Source organism: Camelina sativa, chromosome 17 (genome assembly GCF_030686135.1).
Source record: "Camelina sativa cultivar CO46 ecotype springtype chromosome 17, ASM3068613v1".
Lineage (NCBI taxonomy): Eukaryota > Viridiplantae > Streptophyta > Magnoliopsida > Brassicales > Brassicaceae > Camelina > Camelina sativa.
The window spans coordinates 39,962,921-39,977,516 of NC_141896.1; the positions used below are offsets into that span (position 1 = coordinate 39,962,921).

Sequence of the window (14,596 nt, forward strand, 5' to 3'; positions counted from 1 at the left end):
AAAATAGTTAAATTTGAATATGTTGGGCCAATTTGATAGTTTTCACAAACGTTAAAACTTAGGGCATCTTTATTGGGGAACACTTTTGGGTGTTCTTAGAGTAAAAATATTATGAAAATAATGTAAGATCATTAGTTTAGATATTTTGTTAAGAAATTTATTATTGGGAGAACATGTTTAAGATCATAAGATTTAATAATATAATAATCTTAAACATATTACATTTATAAAAACTTTAAAAATAACATTTAAATTGCAAACTTATAAAACTTTTACTAAAATTCAAAATACAATACCAAATTTTTATGAAACAAAAAAAACATTAAAGATAAAAAAAAACAAAAAACAAACAAACATATTACTTAATTAAAGCACACAAACATTTTAATTAATTAATATATAGTTTAATGTCCAAATTTATTCCATATATTCTCAATCAAATCCTCTTTTAATTTGTGAAAAATTGTTTGCAAAAAATTGTATCCATTCTCAGCTTGCCACGTCAGCTTAGAACTGAGCCAAAATCAGTTTTACATCAAAAACCAAATAAGTGTTCTATGAGTACTGTTCAATATATTTATTATTTTATTGGGCTAAAAACACCCAAACTGTTCTGCCAATGCAGATGGCCTTATAGAGGTATGTTCCCATGCTCAATCCAAATAGGCAAATACTGTTTGTTTTAGGGTTTATTCTAGAGATATTCCACATTTTCTTTTTCAATCCAATTTTAGAAACTCAAAAGTTACGTCACTTGAAAGAGAGAGTTCATATATATATTCTTCGAGAACCAAATCAAATTCTCAAAGTGAAAAGGAAAGAATGTTTTGTGTGTGTTTTCAAAATTTTGAAGAGCCACATCTACTTGACTGACTGGTTGAAATTGAGAAGGAAAAAAAATCTAATATGGGGATGGGGCAATGAAAAGGAAAGATCGGGTCCTCAAACAATGGATACCACTATTATTTTACTGATGTATTTTTGTTTTCGATTTCTTGTTATTTTCTGATGTCAAACATCCATAATTTGATCGTCATATATATAAGTTAGAAACTATTTTGTTTTTAGAGGCAGACACGTACATTTACGTTGCCCAATTGAATAATTTGATCGTCATATCATATAAGTTAGAAACTACACAAATTTAATTAACCATAACAATAGTCGTTTCATTTTGTAGCTCTCCTTGCGGGAAAAAAAAAAAAAAAGATAGCAACGGAGTGTTATGTAGGTAATACTGTAATAGTAAACTCACTGGTCCACTTGTGTGTGATATCAAAGTCAAACTACTACAAGTAAAAGTCAACAATAGTTATAAGATTACTAATTACAAAGAAAATACAATGATAAATCAAATTAATCAGGTACTAATACATTATATTATTAGAGTGCAAAATGTGATTAGATTCAGACAACCTTGAGAATGTAATGTAGGGAGTCAAAGGGCATAGATTCACGCAACTTTTAGACATACGTCATTACAAACGTCACCTTTCTTGATTTAGTTTAATTTAGTTTACAAACGTAACCTCCTTATTGTAGCAAATTTAGATAACAAAGAGATTTAAATTTCTTGATTTTCATTTTATCTTATTTTTGCATTAATGAGCTTACAATCAACATTTTTTTTGTATTTTTTACACCTATCACTGTATTTACAATTTAATTATAGATGACATTAGAAAATCATTTAGGTCGTTGATGATATTGTTATGCAAAAAGTAGGTAGCACAAAAAAACATGTGGATGACTGATGGAGCCTTGTGTAAGTTAGTCATATGTGGTAATCATGCACAGATAAAAACAAAAATTGTCATATTAACTTACACCTATTTCGTTATCAGTTAACACAAAGATTATAAAACACACTAATTAGAGGAGATATATTAAGAAAAGAACTTTTAAAAAATATTAGAGAGTGCTAATTTTGTAATTAAATTAGAGATGTGTTGGGTCGGAGTCAAAGGTCGCGGCCATATATATATATAATAAGCTCTCTGCTTATCTTCTTCACGTCTCTCAAACCATTCTCTCATCTTCTCTTCCTTAAACTCAACATTCCTTCTTCTTCTTCCCCAAATCACAAACCCATGGCAACGTGCATCGACACATGCCGAACCGGAAATACCCAAGACGACGATTGCCGGTTCTATTGTACCAAGAATTTCTTCCGACCCGGTTACTCTCTAAACCGGAAGATCCACAACCAAACCGAAGAAGAAGACGTCTGGATCAAGATGCTTGAAGAAGCCAAGTCCGATGTTGAACAAGAACCCATTTTGTCAGACTACTACTACGCTTCGATCACATCTCATCGATCATTAGCTTCTGCTTTAGCTCACATCCTCTCCGTAAAGCTCAGCAATTCAAACCTCCAAAGCAACACACTCTTCGAGCTGTTCATCAGCGTTTTAGAAGAGAGCCCCGAGATCATCGAGTCGACGAAGCGAGATCTGGTAGCGGTTAAAGAAAGAGACCCGGCTTGCATAAGCTACGTTCATTGCTTCTTGGGTTTGAAAGGCTTCCTCGCTTGTCAAGCTCATCGTATAGCTCATCAGCTCTGGAAACAGAACAGAAAAATCGTAGCTTTACTGATCCAAAACAGAGTATCTGAAGCTTTCGCCGTCGATGTTCATCCCGGAGCTAAGATCGGAAAAGGGATTTTGTTAGACCATGCGACGGGGGTGGTGATCGGAGAGACGGCGGTGGTTGGAGACAACGTTTCGATTCTGCACGGCGTGACGTTGGGTGGAACGGGGAAACAGAGCGGTGATCGGCATCCGAAGATAGGCGACGGAGTGTTGATCGGAGCAGGGACTTGTATACTGGGGAATATTACGATCGGAGAGGGAGCTAAGATTGGATCGGGTTCGGTGGTGGTTAAGGATGTGCCGCCGCGTACGACGGCGGTTGGAAACCCGGCGAGGTTGATCGGTGGGAAAGAGAACACGAGAAAACTAGATAAGGTCCCTCCTGGTCTAAGTATGGACCAGACATCATATATAGCGGAATGGTCTGATTATGTGATATAAAAAAACAAAAGAAGTCATGTAATAATAATTGGTCTTTCTTCTTCTCTAAAAGTCATATGTTTGTATTTATTTTCTTGTATAACTGATGAATCAAGTCAGATTAATCTTATTCTTACCATTTGAATGATGATGATGATCATCACCACTCTCCGAATCAAAATATAATACTGTGCTTCTTTCCGAGTTAGGTTGATACGTGGCCCATTAAACAATTGACTTAGGCCCAATTTACAAGCCAGCAAATCGACAATGATCCTCAAGAATTAACAAGATGATACTACTATTGTAAACAACATCACAATTGCTATGAGATGGTGGAACTCTGTATTACTTATGATTCTTAGTTGGAATTGAATTGTATCATTCAGTTTCTTCCTTATTTCTTGAATGGATGATGCAGCTTTCGCACACGACAATGATCCTCAAGAATTAACAAGATGATACTACGAAAGAGATTGGTGCAAAGGACATTATTTAAAAAGACGCTGATGAGGCTAGCAAATCTGTGAAGGCTACAAAGAAAATAAGGATAAAGAAAGCCAAGGCACCAGCTAAAGAAGAAACTGAAGGTTCTTCTAGTGCGCCCAAAGTTGAGCCTAGGCCTGGGCATTCGGGTTCGGTTCGGGTATTTCGAGTTTTCGGGTTTAGAGGTATAGAATCCGTTCGGGTATTTCTAGACTTCGGATTCGGATCGGATTTGGTTCGGGTATTTCGGGTTTGGATTCGGATTACCCAAAATTCACAAAATTCAAAATTTTAGTATCTAATTTAGTCTAAATAATTCAATAATACATAATTTATCTCAAAATTTAGAGTATTTTTTATCCAAATTTACTAATAAATAGTTTAAATACTTCAAATTATCGAAAATATCTAAAAATCTGAATATTTTAGACACTTATATTATTAAAATTATAAATATTACTAATATATTACTACTATATATTAATAATGTCGGGTATATTCGGATACCCATTCGGATTTCGGTTCGGATCGGGTTCGGATTCGGATTTTCGGATTTAGAGATTTAAAACCCGTTCGGGTATTTTACAATTTCGGATACGGATTCGGATCGGGTTTTTTGGATCGGGTTCGGATCGGATCTTCGGATCCGGGTATTTTGCCCAGGCCTAGTTGAGCCTGGTGTTGTTGTCAGTGACCCTCGGGAGAACCTGGACAAAGTTGAAAAGAAGTCAAAAAGCAAGAAATCAAAGAAGAAACCATCTTCGAACGTGTGGAGGAGGCTTGAGTGTTGTCATCTCAATAGATAAATATTGCTTTTATTTGGATATGTTGTGGCTGACTAGCTTAGCTAGAGCCTAGAGGAGCTGAGAAAAGAAAGGACAATGGAAGAACTGAAAACAAATTCACGAGAGATTCAAAGAAAAGTGCGGATCCATCCGCCTAGAACTAGAAAGAAACTGAGCAAGCTGCAACTGAGAAGATGATGACTTCAGATCGATGCCACAGAAGAAAGAGTCTCATCATCATCATCATCGTTCTGTGATCTTTCATTATATTTTGGGACTGACTACACATAACATACAATGCTATTTTCAAAGAAGAAACCGGGTTATGGTACCAAACAAATTGAACCGGTCTGGTATGACTTAACGGTGCATACTAAGATAAGGGTGATTATGTCACTTAACCATCTCTCTCTCTCTCTCTCTCTGTCACCTGCTCGGCGGATCCCGGAAAAAGACGCCGCCTTTTTCTTCTTCTCTGCAACGTTTCACAGGCACGACGAGACTCCGACTCATATAATCTTAAAAATCTCAGTTTCGTTGTTACTTCGATCAATAGCTAAATCTTTCTTTTGGGGGTATCAAGCTACTCAGAGAATTATAAAAAGGAGAAGAATTTAGTTTACACTCTTATCGCCGGAGAGATTTGGAGTTTCTCCTATTCATATATATGGAACTTGATTTATCTGTTCTAGGTCGTTCTTTTATTGCCCCCAGGAGGAACTCAAGTCACACGCAACTATGTCTCCAAATATCGAATTTTTCAGTTCAGAGAATCAAGCAGCCCCCGCTCTGTGTCTTGTCTAGTGGTCCTTCTTGTGCCAGTTTTATTAGATTCCGGAAAAGATGTGAATTTAGCCATAGAAACCAGTTTGTTGTGTTGAGTACGACTGGAGATCATGTGGGTACAAGTCAGAAACATTCAGATTCCGGCGAAAGTCTCGATTCGGTTAAGATTTTGCTGAAACGAGGAATCGTGTTAGGAGCAGTGGTTTGTGGAGTTTTGTTGTATGGATGTCGGAAAGTATTAGCATCTACAAATGTGATGGATGTGGCTCTTAGTCAGAGCAAATTGTTGTTGAAGAATGCTTGGCCTAAAACTTCTCTGGTCCTTAAGCTTCTTAGGGAGCAAGGTTTGATATTGGCTGTGCTTCTCGGTCTTTCAGCGTTTTTCTCCATGGCAGAGACATCCATCACCACTCTCTGGCCGTGGAAGGTAAATTATACATCTCCTCAGTATAGTGCTCTATATATATATAAGATATTGCATGCTTCTTTAAATGTGGTGGTGTTATGTGTTTTGTCTCAGGTGCGCGAGTTGGCTGAAAAAGAGCCTGAGAATGGCGTTTTCAGGATGCTCCGCAGTGATGTTACCAGATTCTTGACAACCATACTTATTGGAACTACGTAATGCTACTTACTTGGAATTTTGTTTGCTTGATTTCTTTTGTTGTCTCTTCTTAACTTCTTCGGTTGTTATTTAGAGTTGTGAATATTGCGGCAACTGCCTTGGTCACTGAAGCAGCAACAGCTATTTTTGGTGAAGCTGGTGTTAGTGCAGCAACTGGATTGATGACGGTACATATATAAGTTTTACTTATTACTCTAGACGGAGGTAGCTATAGAAAGTTTTGATTCTTGAATGATTATAGGTAGCCATATTGCTCCTGACTGAGATAACTCCAAAAAGTGTAGCGGTTCACAATGCTCAAGAGGTTGCAAGGATTGTGGTAAGTTTGAATTAGTTATCATCACAAAAGGCTTGACAAACAAAATATGCTCATATGATAAATCTGATTTTATGTTGGTTTTACTATGCATCTAGGTTAGACCAGTGGCATGGCTTTCCTTGATATTATATCCTGTTGGAAGAGTTGTGACATATCTTTCGATGGGAATTCTGAAAATTCTTGGTTTGAAAGGACGGAGGTATGCATCACATTGGATTTGTCTGTCCGAATCAAAATATAATACTGTGCTTCTTTCCGAGTTAAGACAACTTACCTATAGTCTGTTGTTCTTTTTGTGCTAGTGAGCCATATGTTACTGAAGATGAATTGAAACTAATGCTACGTGGTGCAGAATTAAGTGGGGCCATAGAAGAGGAAGAACAGGTAATGAGTTTGTTATGGATGTTCAATGAGTATTTACGAATTACCTAGACTTGTGATAATTCAAATGACACACGTTGCAGGATATGATTGAAAATGTGTTAGAGATTAAGGATACCCATGTTCGAGAGGTGATGACTCCTCTTGTTGATGTAGTTGCAATAGATGGCAGCGGCAGCCTAGTTGATTTCCATGAATTTTGGGTTACCCATCAGTACTCAAGGTTTTATATATTTTCACAGCTTTTTTAATGAACATTTTTCTTCTTCTTAGGTTTATTTGTTGTGCTCAAAGGTTTTCATCACAGGGTGCCTGTTTTTGAGCAGAGGATTGACAACATAGTTGGTATTGCGTATGCTATGGATCTCCTAGATTATGTTCCAACGGTCTGGCTGCTTTTTTTTCTCTGTTTCTTGTATTTGTTTTCTTTTCACTGATGGCGAGTGAGGACACCATAGCTGTGCACTTATGGATTATGTATGTTTTGAAGGGTAAATTGCTTGAAAGTACTACTGTGGTGGACATGGCACATAAACCTGCATTCTTTGTCCCTGGTAATCTTCGATGCATTCAATCTTTTAGTTTAATATCTAAACCTTAGGCATTATTTGCTCACTCGCAATAAACTTTGATGTGCAGATTCAATGTCAGTTTGGAATCTTCTTAGAGAGTTTAGAATAAGAAAGGTTCACATGGCAGTTGTTCTTAATGAATACGGTGGAACCATTGGAGTATGTTGCTGGTTGTCCTCTTCTTTACTTAAATTATCTCTCCTGCTCTCTCTTGAAAGGTTGTCTAATTTCTCTCTATGCAGATAGTAACTCTTGAAGATGTGGTCGAAGAGATTGTTGGTGAAATATTTGATGAAAACGATTCAAAGGTAAGTTCATCCTAGTTTCGACTTGTTGCTCTTCTTCTAGGGTTGGATCCATTTTCTTAACTTAGTTTCTCACTTCTATTGTTTTGGGCTGAATAGGAGGAGATTCAGAAGAAAACGGGTTATATCGTGATGAGAGCCGAGGGGATTTATGATGTTGATGCCAACACTTCGATTGACCAGTTATCTGAAGAACTCAACATAAAGATGCCAGAGGTAATATACTCTTTTAGCCGTGTCTTTAGTGTGTCCCTCTAGAAAGCAGAACCAATCTTTAAGTTTGCTTGTTGACAGAACATAAAGTATTCTTTTGTTCCCTTTTTCGCAGGGCCATCAGTATGAGACAGTCTCAGGTTTTGTGTGTGAGGCCTTTGGGTATATCCCAAAGACAGGTGAGAGCGTGACGGTAGTTCTTGAAAAGGAAAATTGGGAAGAGAATGATGAACAGGACGATGGTAAACACGAGCGTCACGATCAGAAGGAAAAGCACCAAGTTTATAGACTAGAGGTACATAATAGCACTCCCCTTTGCACCACATTCTGCACCTATTCTCTAACAACAACCTTTTGGAACAGATACTAGCAGGGAATGCGAGAAAAGTGAGCGCAGTCCGGTTCGAACGAGTTAATGATATGGATGAAGTGTCAGAGGCGAGAGATGTAAAAAACATGGTCCCCAAGTTCATAAGAAAATGGAGCAATGAGGAAGATTCTGATGGTAATCTCCAAGCCAAGAATGCCGTTTTTGAGGAGCATCTAATTGCTGAAACCGAAAATATGAAGAAAGAATAATGATAAAAGGGGAAGAGGCAGAGGAGGATGAACATTACTGTTGTAATTTTTCTAACTGAGAGAAGATTAGTTTCTTCTTACATCAGTTGTTTTACCAATAGTGAGATATGTATCCACAAGTAACACAACACTAAAAAAAGAGAGTTGAACAGTAATGAGACAGAATTTTAGGGATTTTTGGAGATACTTATACGTATCGGCTTGGAAAATCGAAGTAAGGGTGCTCGAATGATATCAGATTTCTCGATCAAAGAGAAGTCATACGTTGTGACTAGGTGGTGAAGATATATAGCCATCTGAAGCCTAGCAAACTCTGCTCCTGCACAGAGTCTTGAACCACCTCCAAAGGCCATGAACGTTTTAGAGCCAGAAAGCAATTCTTTCCCCTCCCATCTCCATGGATTAAACTCGCATGGTTGTTCATAGATTTGAGGGTCATAATGAAGAAGAGATGGAATAACCAGTAAAATCCATCCTGCTGGAATTGTATACCCTGCAACCAAAACACGCTTTTTTAAATAAGATCATTGGTTACAAAGTTGTAGAAATGTTCATGATGCAAAAGCGAGAATCTGACTTGCCTTTGATCTCCACATCACTCACCGCCTTTCTGAACATAGCAGGTGACAAACTTCCTAAACGAAGAGACTCATTGATAACCTGCAATTGCAACAATCAACTAAATGCTTTAAACTACTGATCGGTACATGCACAACAAGTTTATTATTAAGATATAAATAAGAAAACAAAAACTACCATATGCGTAAAAATCATCATGGATCTGTATTCTTTCCAAGTAACTCCAGACTCTTTATCAATTCTGTTTTGGAGGATGGTCTCATGCTCTCTCTGTTCAACATAGTTAAGCTTTAAGCATATGTTTATAAAGAACAAAAAGATTCAAACTTCTCAATAACACTTATTCACTACAGAGTTCTCTTAGTAAGAATTACCTTTAACTCCATAAGCACCTTGGGGTTTTCAGCTATGAATTTCACAGTTATTGCAGTCATAGTAGAAGTAGTTTCATAAGACGCAAGCAGTAAACTTAATATTAGCTCTACAGATCTTTCTTCGTTCACCGTATCGTCCTCTTTCTCCACTTCATTTATCATTGTCTCCATGAAGTCTCCATATTTTAAATCATTCGATGTTGCTTCTTCTCTTCTCTCTTTGAACATTCTTTTTATCATCTTCATCACATTTCTGCGTGCCTTTACATAGGAAAGTGGATGCAGAGTGTTAAACTGTTAATAACCAGACAAGTTCTATAGCTGACAAGTTATGGACAAGAGATCTTACCATAACACCATTGTAAAGAGCGTTCCAAAAAGAAAGATCAAAAGGGGACCTAACCAAATCAAAGCTGAAATCTCGAAAGTTTTCAATAAGTTTGCTCTTAGTCTCAAGTTTGATGTCACTTATGATCATCTGGACCATTTGTTCCAATATCAACTGCAATACAACAAAAAGACAAAAACCTCATTAAAACAGACAAGTGAGTAAGATAGAAATCTGATAGCTTAAAGTAGATGGAGTTAGGGTTTATTATACTCTTCCAACAGTATCTTTGACGTCTAAGACGCCTTGGAAGGAGACAGCTTTGAGATGCTCGCGTGTTGCTTGGTCTAATTTTTGTATAAATCTTTGCTTCAAACACTCAGGACCAAGAAGCTGCAGAGCAATCTGTCTCATGTACCTGTGGAAGTCCTTGCCTTGCTTGAAGAACAAGTTATCTTTCCCAAAGATTCTAACAAGAGCTTCTGGATAACTCATGACGAAACACATGTTGTCTTGTTTGAGAATCTCAAAATTCACTTCCGGGTCTGTAGAAACAATCGTTTTAGAGCCGAGAATATTTGTCCGGAACAACGAGCCACCACCGTACCTGAAGTACAAACCAGTGAGGGATAGAGAGAGAGACATTAAAGAAGAAAGAAGAGAAATGAAACAGAATCTTGAAACTTGCAGATGTCATTTAAAACAAAAAAAAAAACCAACTTTGACATTCTTTTCTGGACAAATGGAGGGACTTCGTTGAAACTGTAAGGTTTGAAGAACTCAACGGTTTCTCCTATCACCGGAAACCCCATTGAACCCGGGGGTAGCTTGCCGGAGCAGTAAGGGTTAGCCCATCTGTAGAGCCAGACACTGATCTTGATGACCAGTAAAGCTATAACAACACTCAATGCAACACCCCACATTTCTTTCTTAGTTTCTTTACTAGCGATTAATAAAACACTAATATTGTTCATATAAAATAGCTTCATATTTTGAGGAAGCAATATACAAGAAAACCAAATCTTACAAGTTACTACTACGTACCATATACCTCCAAATTACAAGACTAACAATTTTATACTAATACAGTTTTACCAATAACTGAATATTATTACTTTGAAGTTTTTTTTATTTGATTATAGCGTTTCTTTTGATATTTGGATAGAAATTTTAATTCAAGTTAGGTGAACAAATAAGAGATCTTGACGACCAACAAAAGCTATAACAACACACAATGTAACAACCCACATTTCTTTGAAATTATTAATTAGCTGGTTCGTAGCATCTAGTAAACACTGATTTTATATTAGCTTCAGTCAGATTCTGAGGAAGCAATTTGCAAGAAAGCCAAGTTTTACAAGTTACTATACTTAAACAAACTCTAAATTAATAAAACTGTTAAATTGTGTAATTTGGTATCTCCTACTTTTTAGTAGATTCTTAAGATATATTGGATGTTTCAAGAATTTGTGTGATCTCACAGACAGTTAACAAGAATAATAACCATAGGCATGCAGCCAATATAAGTCAAGGAGCCTTTAATTTTTCCTTTCAAATATAATCAGTTGTTTTCTTAATGTAAACACACAAAAAAGCATACGTTATTTAGTTAGAGGTAGATAGGATAGGATTAATTAAAGTCTCCAAGAAGATCAAGATGGATGACGCTCTCACTCTGATCCATGAACATCACGTCAAAACGTCTAATTTTTTTCTTCTTCCTAAACCAGTGGCCCGGTATACCTTTGATTTCAATCTTTCTCATATCATTTCTTTGTAGATCATAACAAAGAATGTGAAAGGGAGAAAGCAAATCCTGTGGTATCAAAACAACCTTGCCACTTTGAGTAGTACCGTTTACGTGGAATACAATGTTATTATTGTTGACTAATTGCAGCTGACAAGGATGCAAAACCAGAGTCTTTTTGGATCATTCCTTGTTTCCGGCATCTTGCAGAATCCATAAAACCACCATACCCTTGTCTCTTAGCTGGGTAGAGTCAAGAACAGTAAGTTTTCCACCATACTCTATAAGATTCACGTCGAAACTCACAAGCACAAAATTATGCATGTCAGTCAAAGCCAGGTAATATATATCCCCATTGACAGACTGTCCTCGATGGACCGGGATGTAGGGACAGATCAAGTCTGATGGGGTTGGAGCCACCTTTTTCCAGGAACCTCCTTGAGGTGTTAGGACAAAGACCCAATGCTCTGGCATGGTCGTTAGGTTTGGCGCAATTGAGCAGATTACTTTGTACTGGTCGTTAAATAGTAGTAGACGATTTTCTTAATTACTCCGGGAGGTATGATGCTGGATTTTACGGCGGGTAAGGTGAAAAGTTTTCTGGTGGCAGGGTTATAGATTCGCGCTTTTCTCCAGAAGGTGTAGCACTGCGAGATGTACCCTCCCATCCGTGGGATGGTCAGATTGCGGTCAACAACATAGGAAGCTAAGACCTAAGACGACGGTTTAGTAGTGTCTGGAGCCGAAGATAGGATTACATTTTTACGGTCCTTGTAGAGATCTGCTAAAAAGATGTAGATGAGGACGTGGTCAGGATTGGGCCGTAAGGAAAAGGCTGCTGAAATATTTGGAGCAGAGGAGCGACGAAAAAAGCTTTGAGAGGCACTTAAAACTCATCAGGGTAAGCAATCTTCTCAATCACCACATCCAGTGGAATGTCGTGTGCCTCGTTTCTTCTTCTTCTCGTCTTCCTTTCCCGTTGAATCAGCGACAAACCCATCGTACAACAACTATCTCGACAAAGAGTAGCGCAATAAGAAATCAAGCATTTAGGGTTTACTTTATATATACATTTTTGGAGACATTTAGCAAATAAATCTTGAAGTTGGTATCTATTTACAAGCATTTAATATTTAATATCTAATATTTAGTTAAATTCTTTTTTTAATAGAAATTAATTGTTATACATAAATTCAGTTTAATTGTTAGAGGAGCATATACCATAAATTTCGGTTTAATTGTTATACATAAATTCGAAATGTTTTTATAGAAACTAATTAGTTTTACCAAAATTATTAAATAAAATTTACTAAAATATAGCTATAAAATTGCAAAATTGAAATCAAATCTTAAATTAATATAGTTACAATATCAATGACTCCTAAAATATCTCTACTAAATTAATTTCTAATTTCCTAAATCATTTTTGGTTTATACTTATACAATCTTTACATTTAACATCATATTCCTAAAATATATCTACAATAATTTTAAAGATTTCTTGCTTGCTCACCAATTTATTCTGAGTTTCATATCACACTTAGTTCTATCATCTTTAAAACACTATAAATAACCCCTTACTAGCTAAACGAAAATGCACCAAACTACCTACAACCAGTAAAAAAATCTTAGCAAAATCGATCGAAATAGCTGTATGTTTTCTTTAATTTTTTTTCTTGCATTTGATGTTGTTTATTTTTCGTTGTAAATAAGTTCTCTGCTTTCAAACATGAATCCTACTGATCATGACTATATTTTCATCCTAATGTATATTGTTTTGCTTATCATATCAACATAATTAAGTTTTGGTTTCTACTTTACTAATTAACTCCACAACACTTGCAAGTTTACTTGATTATTTTTTTGTAAATTTTTCATCAAATGCCATTAGTGTACTAACAAGAAAAAGATAATTATCACTTAAAAGGGTTATTTATACATTAAAAAAGCAATGAAAACTGGGTACGCCTAATTAATCCATTGGTATAATGTCTTTTTTTTTTTGTCAACATTGGTATAATGTCTTTTCAAGAGAAAATTTAACACTTATATCATTTTTACAGTAATATTATTTTATCAGAATTCTCATATAATATTTTCTGTCTTTCACTTGGTTTACCCTTTTTATATTTTAACACCATTGCAAAAAATATTAAATATGATTATTTCTATGTTTAAATTTAATAAAAATTAAAATATTATGAATCTTTAAGGTTAAAAATCCCATAAAACAGGGTTATATTTCAAAACGGTTATAGTAATATTAGTATAAATTTAAAATATTATTAATAAAACGCTAGAACATGAGTTAAATTTTAATTTATTATTTTGTTAACACCATCAATATTAGAATATTAATCATATCCAATTAAATTAATTAAATTAAGATTATGTAAACAAATGTCTCGGGGTATACCGTAAACCTCAAAAATAGTAATTGTAAATTAACTAATGTATAAATAATAAAGAATATACATTTAAAATATGCAAACCATTATATATAAAAGTAATCTATTTATTAAATTACATTTTTCTTTTTTTCTTAAAAAAAATATAGTTCTGCGGTGTACCGCGGATTAAAATCTAATTTATTTGTGTTCTTCCTCTTTTGACAAAACGACGTAGTACATACGGATCCTTTTATCGTCTTTTCCTACTGGCTAAAGCAGTTGGGTTAATCTGCATAAGTTTGGTGATGTATTCTAGTTAAATCATTTTACCATTTTTTCCAAATGTTATAATTCTTGAATCAAAATTAAAAGCATGTAAGCAGTTGCAACCAAATGTATAGGATGTAATATGTACGGTTCAGTTCTCTATACCATGTATTATTATATCACTTGAACTTTTTTTGCCCAATGGATTATTGTATATGGTTGTTGTTCTTAATCAATTTCCACCCACATTCAAATGTCACATGTATATAAGACAAGATTTGATAGCAAAGTCATTATAAAGTTATCGATCATATAACAAATCAAACTTAAAAGTTAAAATCTACCATTTACACCAATATTCAATGGCAACTCTAAATGAAGTAGCTAAATTTAGATGATTAGATGATTACATATATGTAAATGTAATCAAAGCCAAGTAGCTAAATTTAGATGATTAGATGATTACATATATGTAAATGTAATCAAAGCCAAGTTTCAATTTTTGAACTGATCTCATGTCTGTCTCACCTACCTTATCAAAAGGAAATTTGAATCGTCTAATCGATTCAATCCATTTTTTTTCGTTGTTTAGAAGATACTTTTTTCTAAACCATAATATTACTAATTAAAAATTATTTTAAATCAACGTTTGAAGAAATGTCCAACAAAAATTAATCTTGTAAAGAATAATTTTTGTCAAGATTAATTTAATAATAATACTATAGGCTTTTTGGTTGGAACTAAATCTGAATCCAGTCTAACAAAAATATTCAGATTTTTTTCAAACTCAATCTGCTGAATCCAGTTAGACTCAATCGCACAAATTATGAAATCTGAAGGTTTTGCCAACAA

General features: G+C 35.2%; 3 protein-coding genes and 1 pseudogene across 5 annotated transcripts; 2 read left to right on the forward strand and 2 right to left on the reverse strand.

Moving 5' to 3' along the window:
- Positions 1 to 1,628: 1,628 nt before the first annotated feature.
- On the forward strand, positions 1,629 to 3,141 carry LOC104758887 (serine acetyltransferase 1, chloroplastic). Its single transcript, XM_010481853.3, has one exon. It carries the CDS (start codon positions 2,091 to 2,093, stop codon positions 3,030 to 3,032), a length of 942 nt encoding a protein of 313 aa, XP_010480155.1. The 5' UTR covers positions 1,629 to 2,090; the 3' UTR covers positions 3,033 to 3,141.
- Positions 3,142 to 4,327: 1,186 nt separating this feature from the next.
- Positions 4,328 to 8,245, forward strand: LOC104758889 (DUF21 domain-containing protein At1g55930, chloroplastic). Of its 3 annotated transcripts, none has more exons than XM_010481855.3 (14): positions 4,328 to 5,495; positions 5,589 to 5,686; positions 5,764 to 5,857; positions 5,932 to 6,009; positions 6,105 to 6,208; positions 6,312 to 6,393; positions 6,474 to 6,613; positions 6,698 to 6,776; positions 6,881 to 6,944; positions 7,030 to 7,121; positions 7,205 to 7,270; positions 7,367 to 7,483; positions 7,596 to 7,775; positions 7,844 to 8,245. In XM_010481855.3, exons 1-14 carry the CDS (start codon positions 4,950 to 4,952, stop codon positions 8,057 to 8,059), a joined length of 1,956 nt encoding a protein of 651 aa, XP_010480157.2. In that variant the 5' UTR covers positions 4,328 to 4,949; the 3' UTR covers positions 8,060 to 8,245. The 3 variants fall into 3 exon arrangements, 2 of the variants coding, with proteins under 2 accessions (XP_010480157.2, XP_087351891.1); XM_087495765.1 differs by having other exon boundaries at positions 5,936 to 6,009; XR_015587036.1 differs by having other exon boundaries at positions 4,330 to 5,495; positions 7,030 to 7,132.
- LOC104758888 (cytochrome P450 708A2-like) lies at positions 8,084 to 10,503 on the reverse strand. Its single transcript, XM_010481854.2, has 7 exons — positions 10,061 to 10,503; positions 9,614 to 9,947; positions 9,362 to 9,514; positions 9,013 to 9,273; positions 8,816 to 8,908; positions 8,641 to 8,719; positions 8,084 to 8,552 (listed from the first exon to the last, which is right to left on the reverse strand). Exons 1-7 carry the CDS (start codon positions 10,327 to 10,329, stop codon positions 8,227 to 8,229), a joined length of 1,515 nt encoding a protein of 504 aa, XP_010480156.1. The 5' UTR covers positions 10,330 to 10,503; the 3' UTR covers positions 8,084 to 8,226.
- A 467-nt stretch (positions 10,504 to 10,970) lies between these two features.
- Positions 10,971 to 11,561, reverse strand: LOC109129989 (F-box protein At2g40925 pseudogene; annotated as a pseudogene).
- Between the last annotated feature and the right edge of the window lie 3,035 nt (positions 11,562 to 14,596).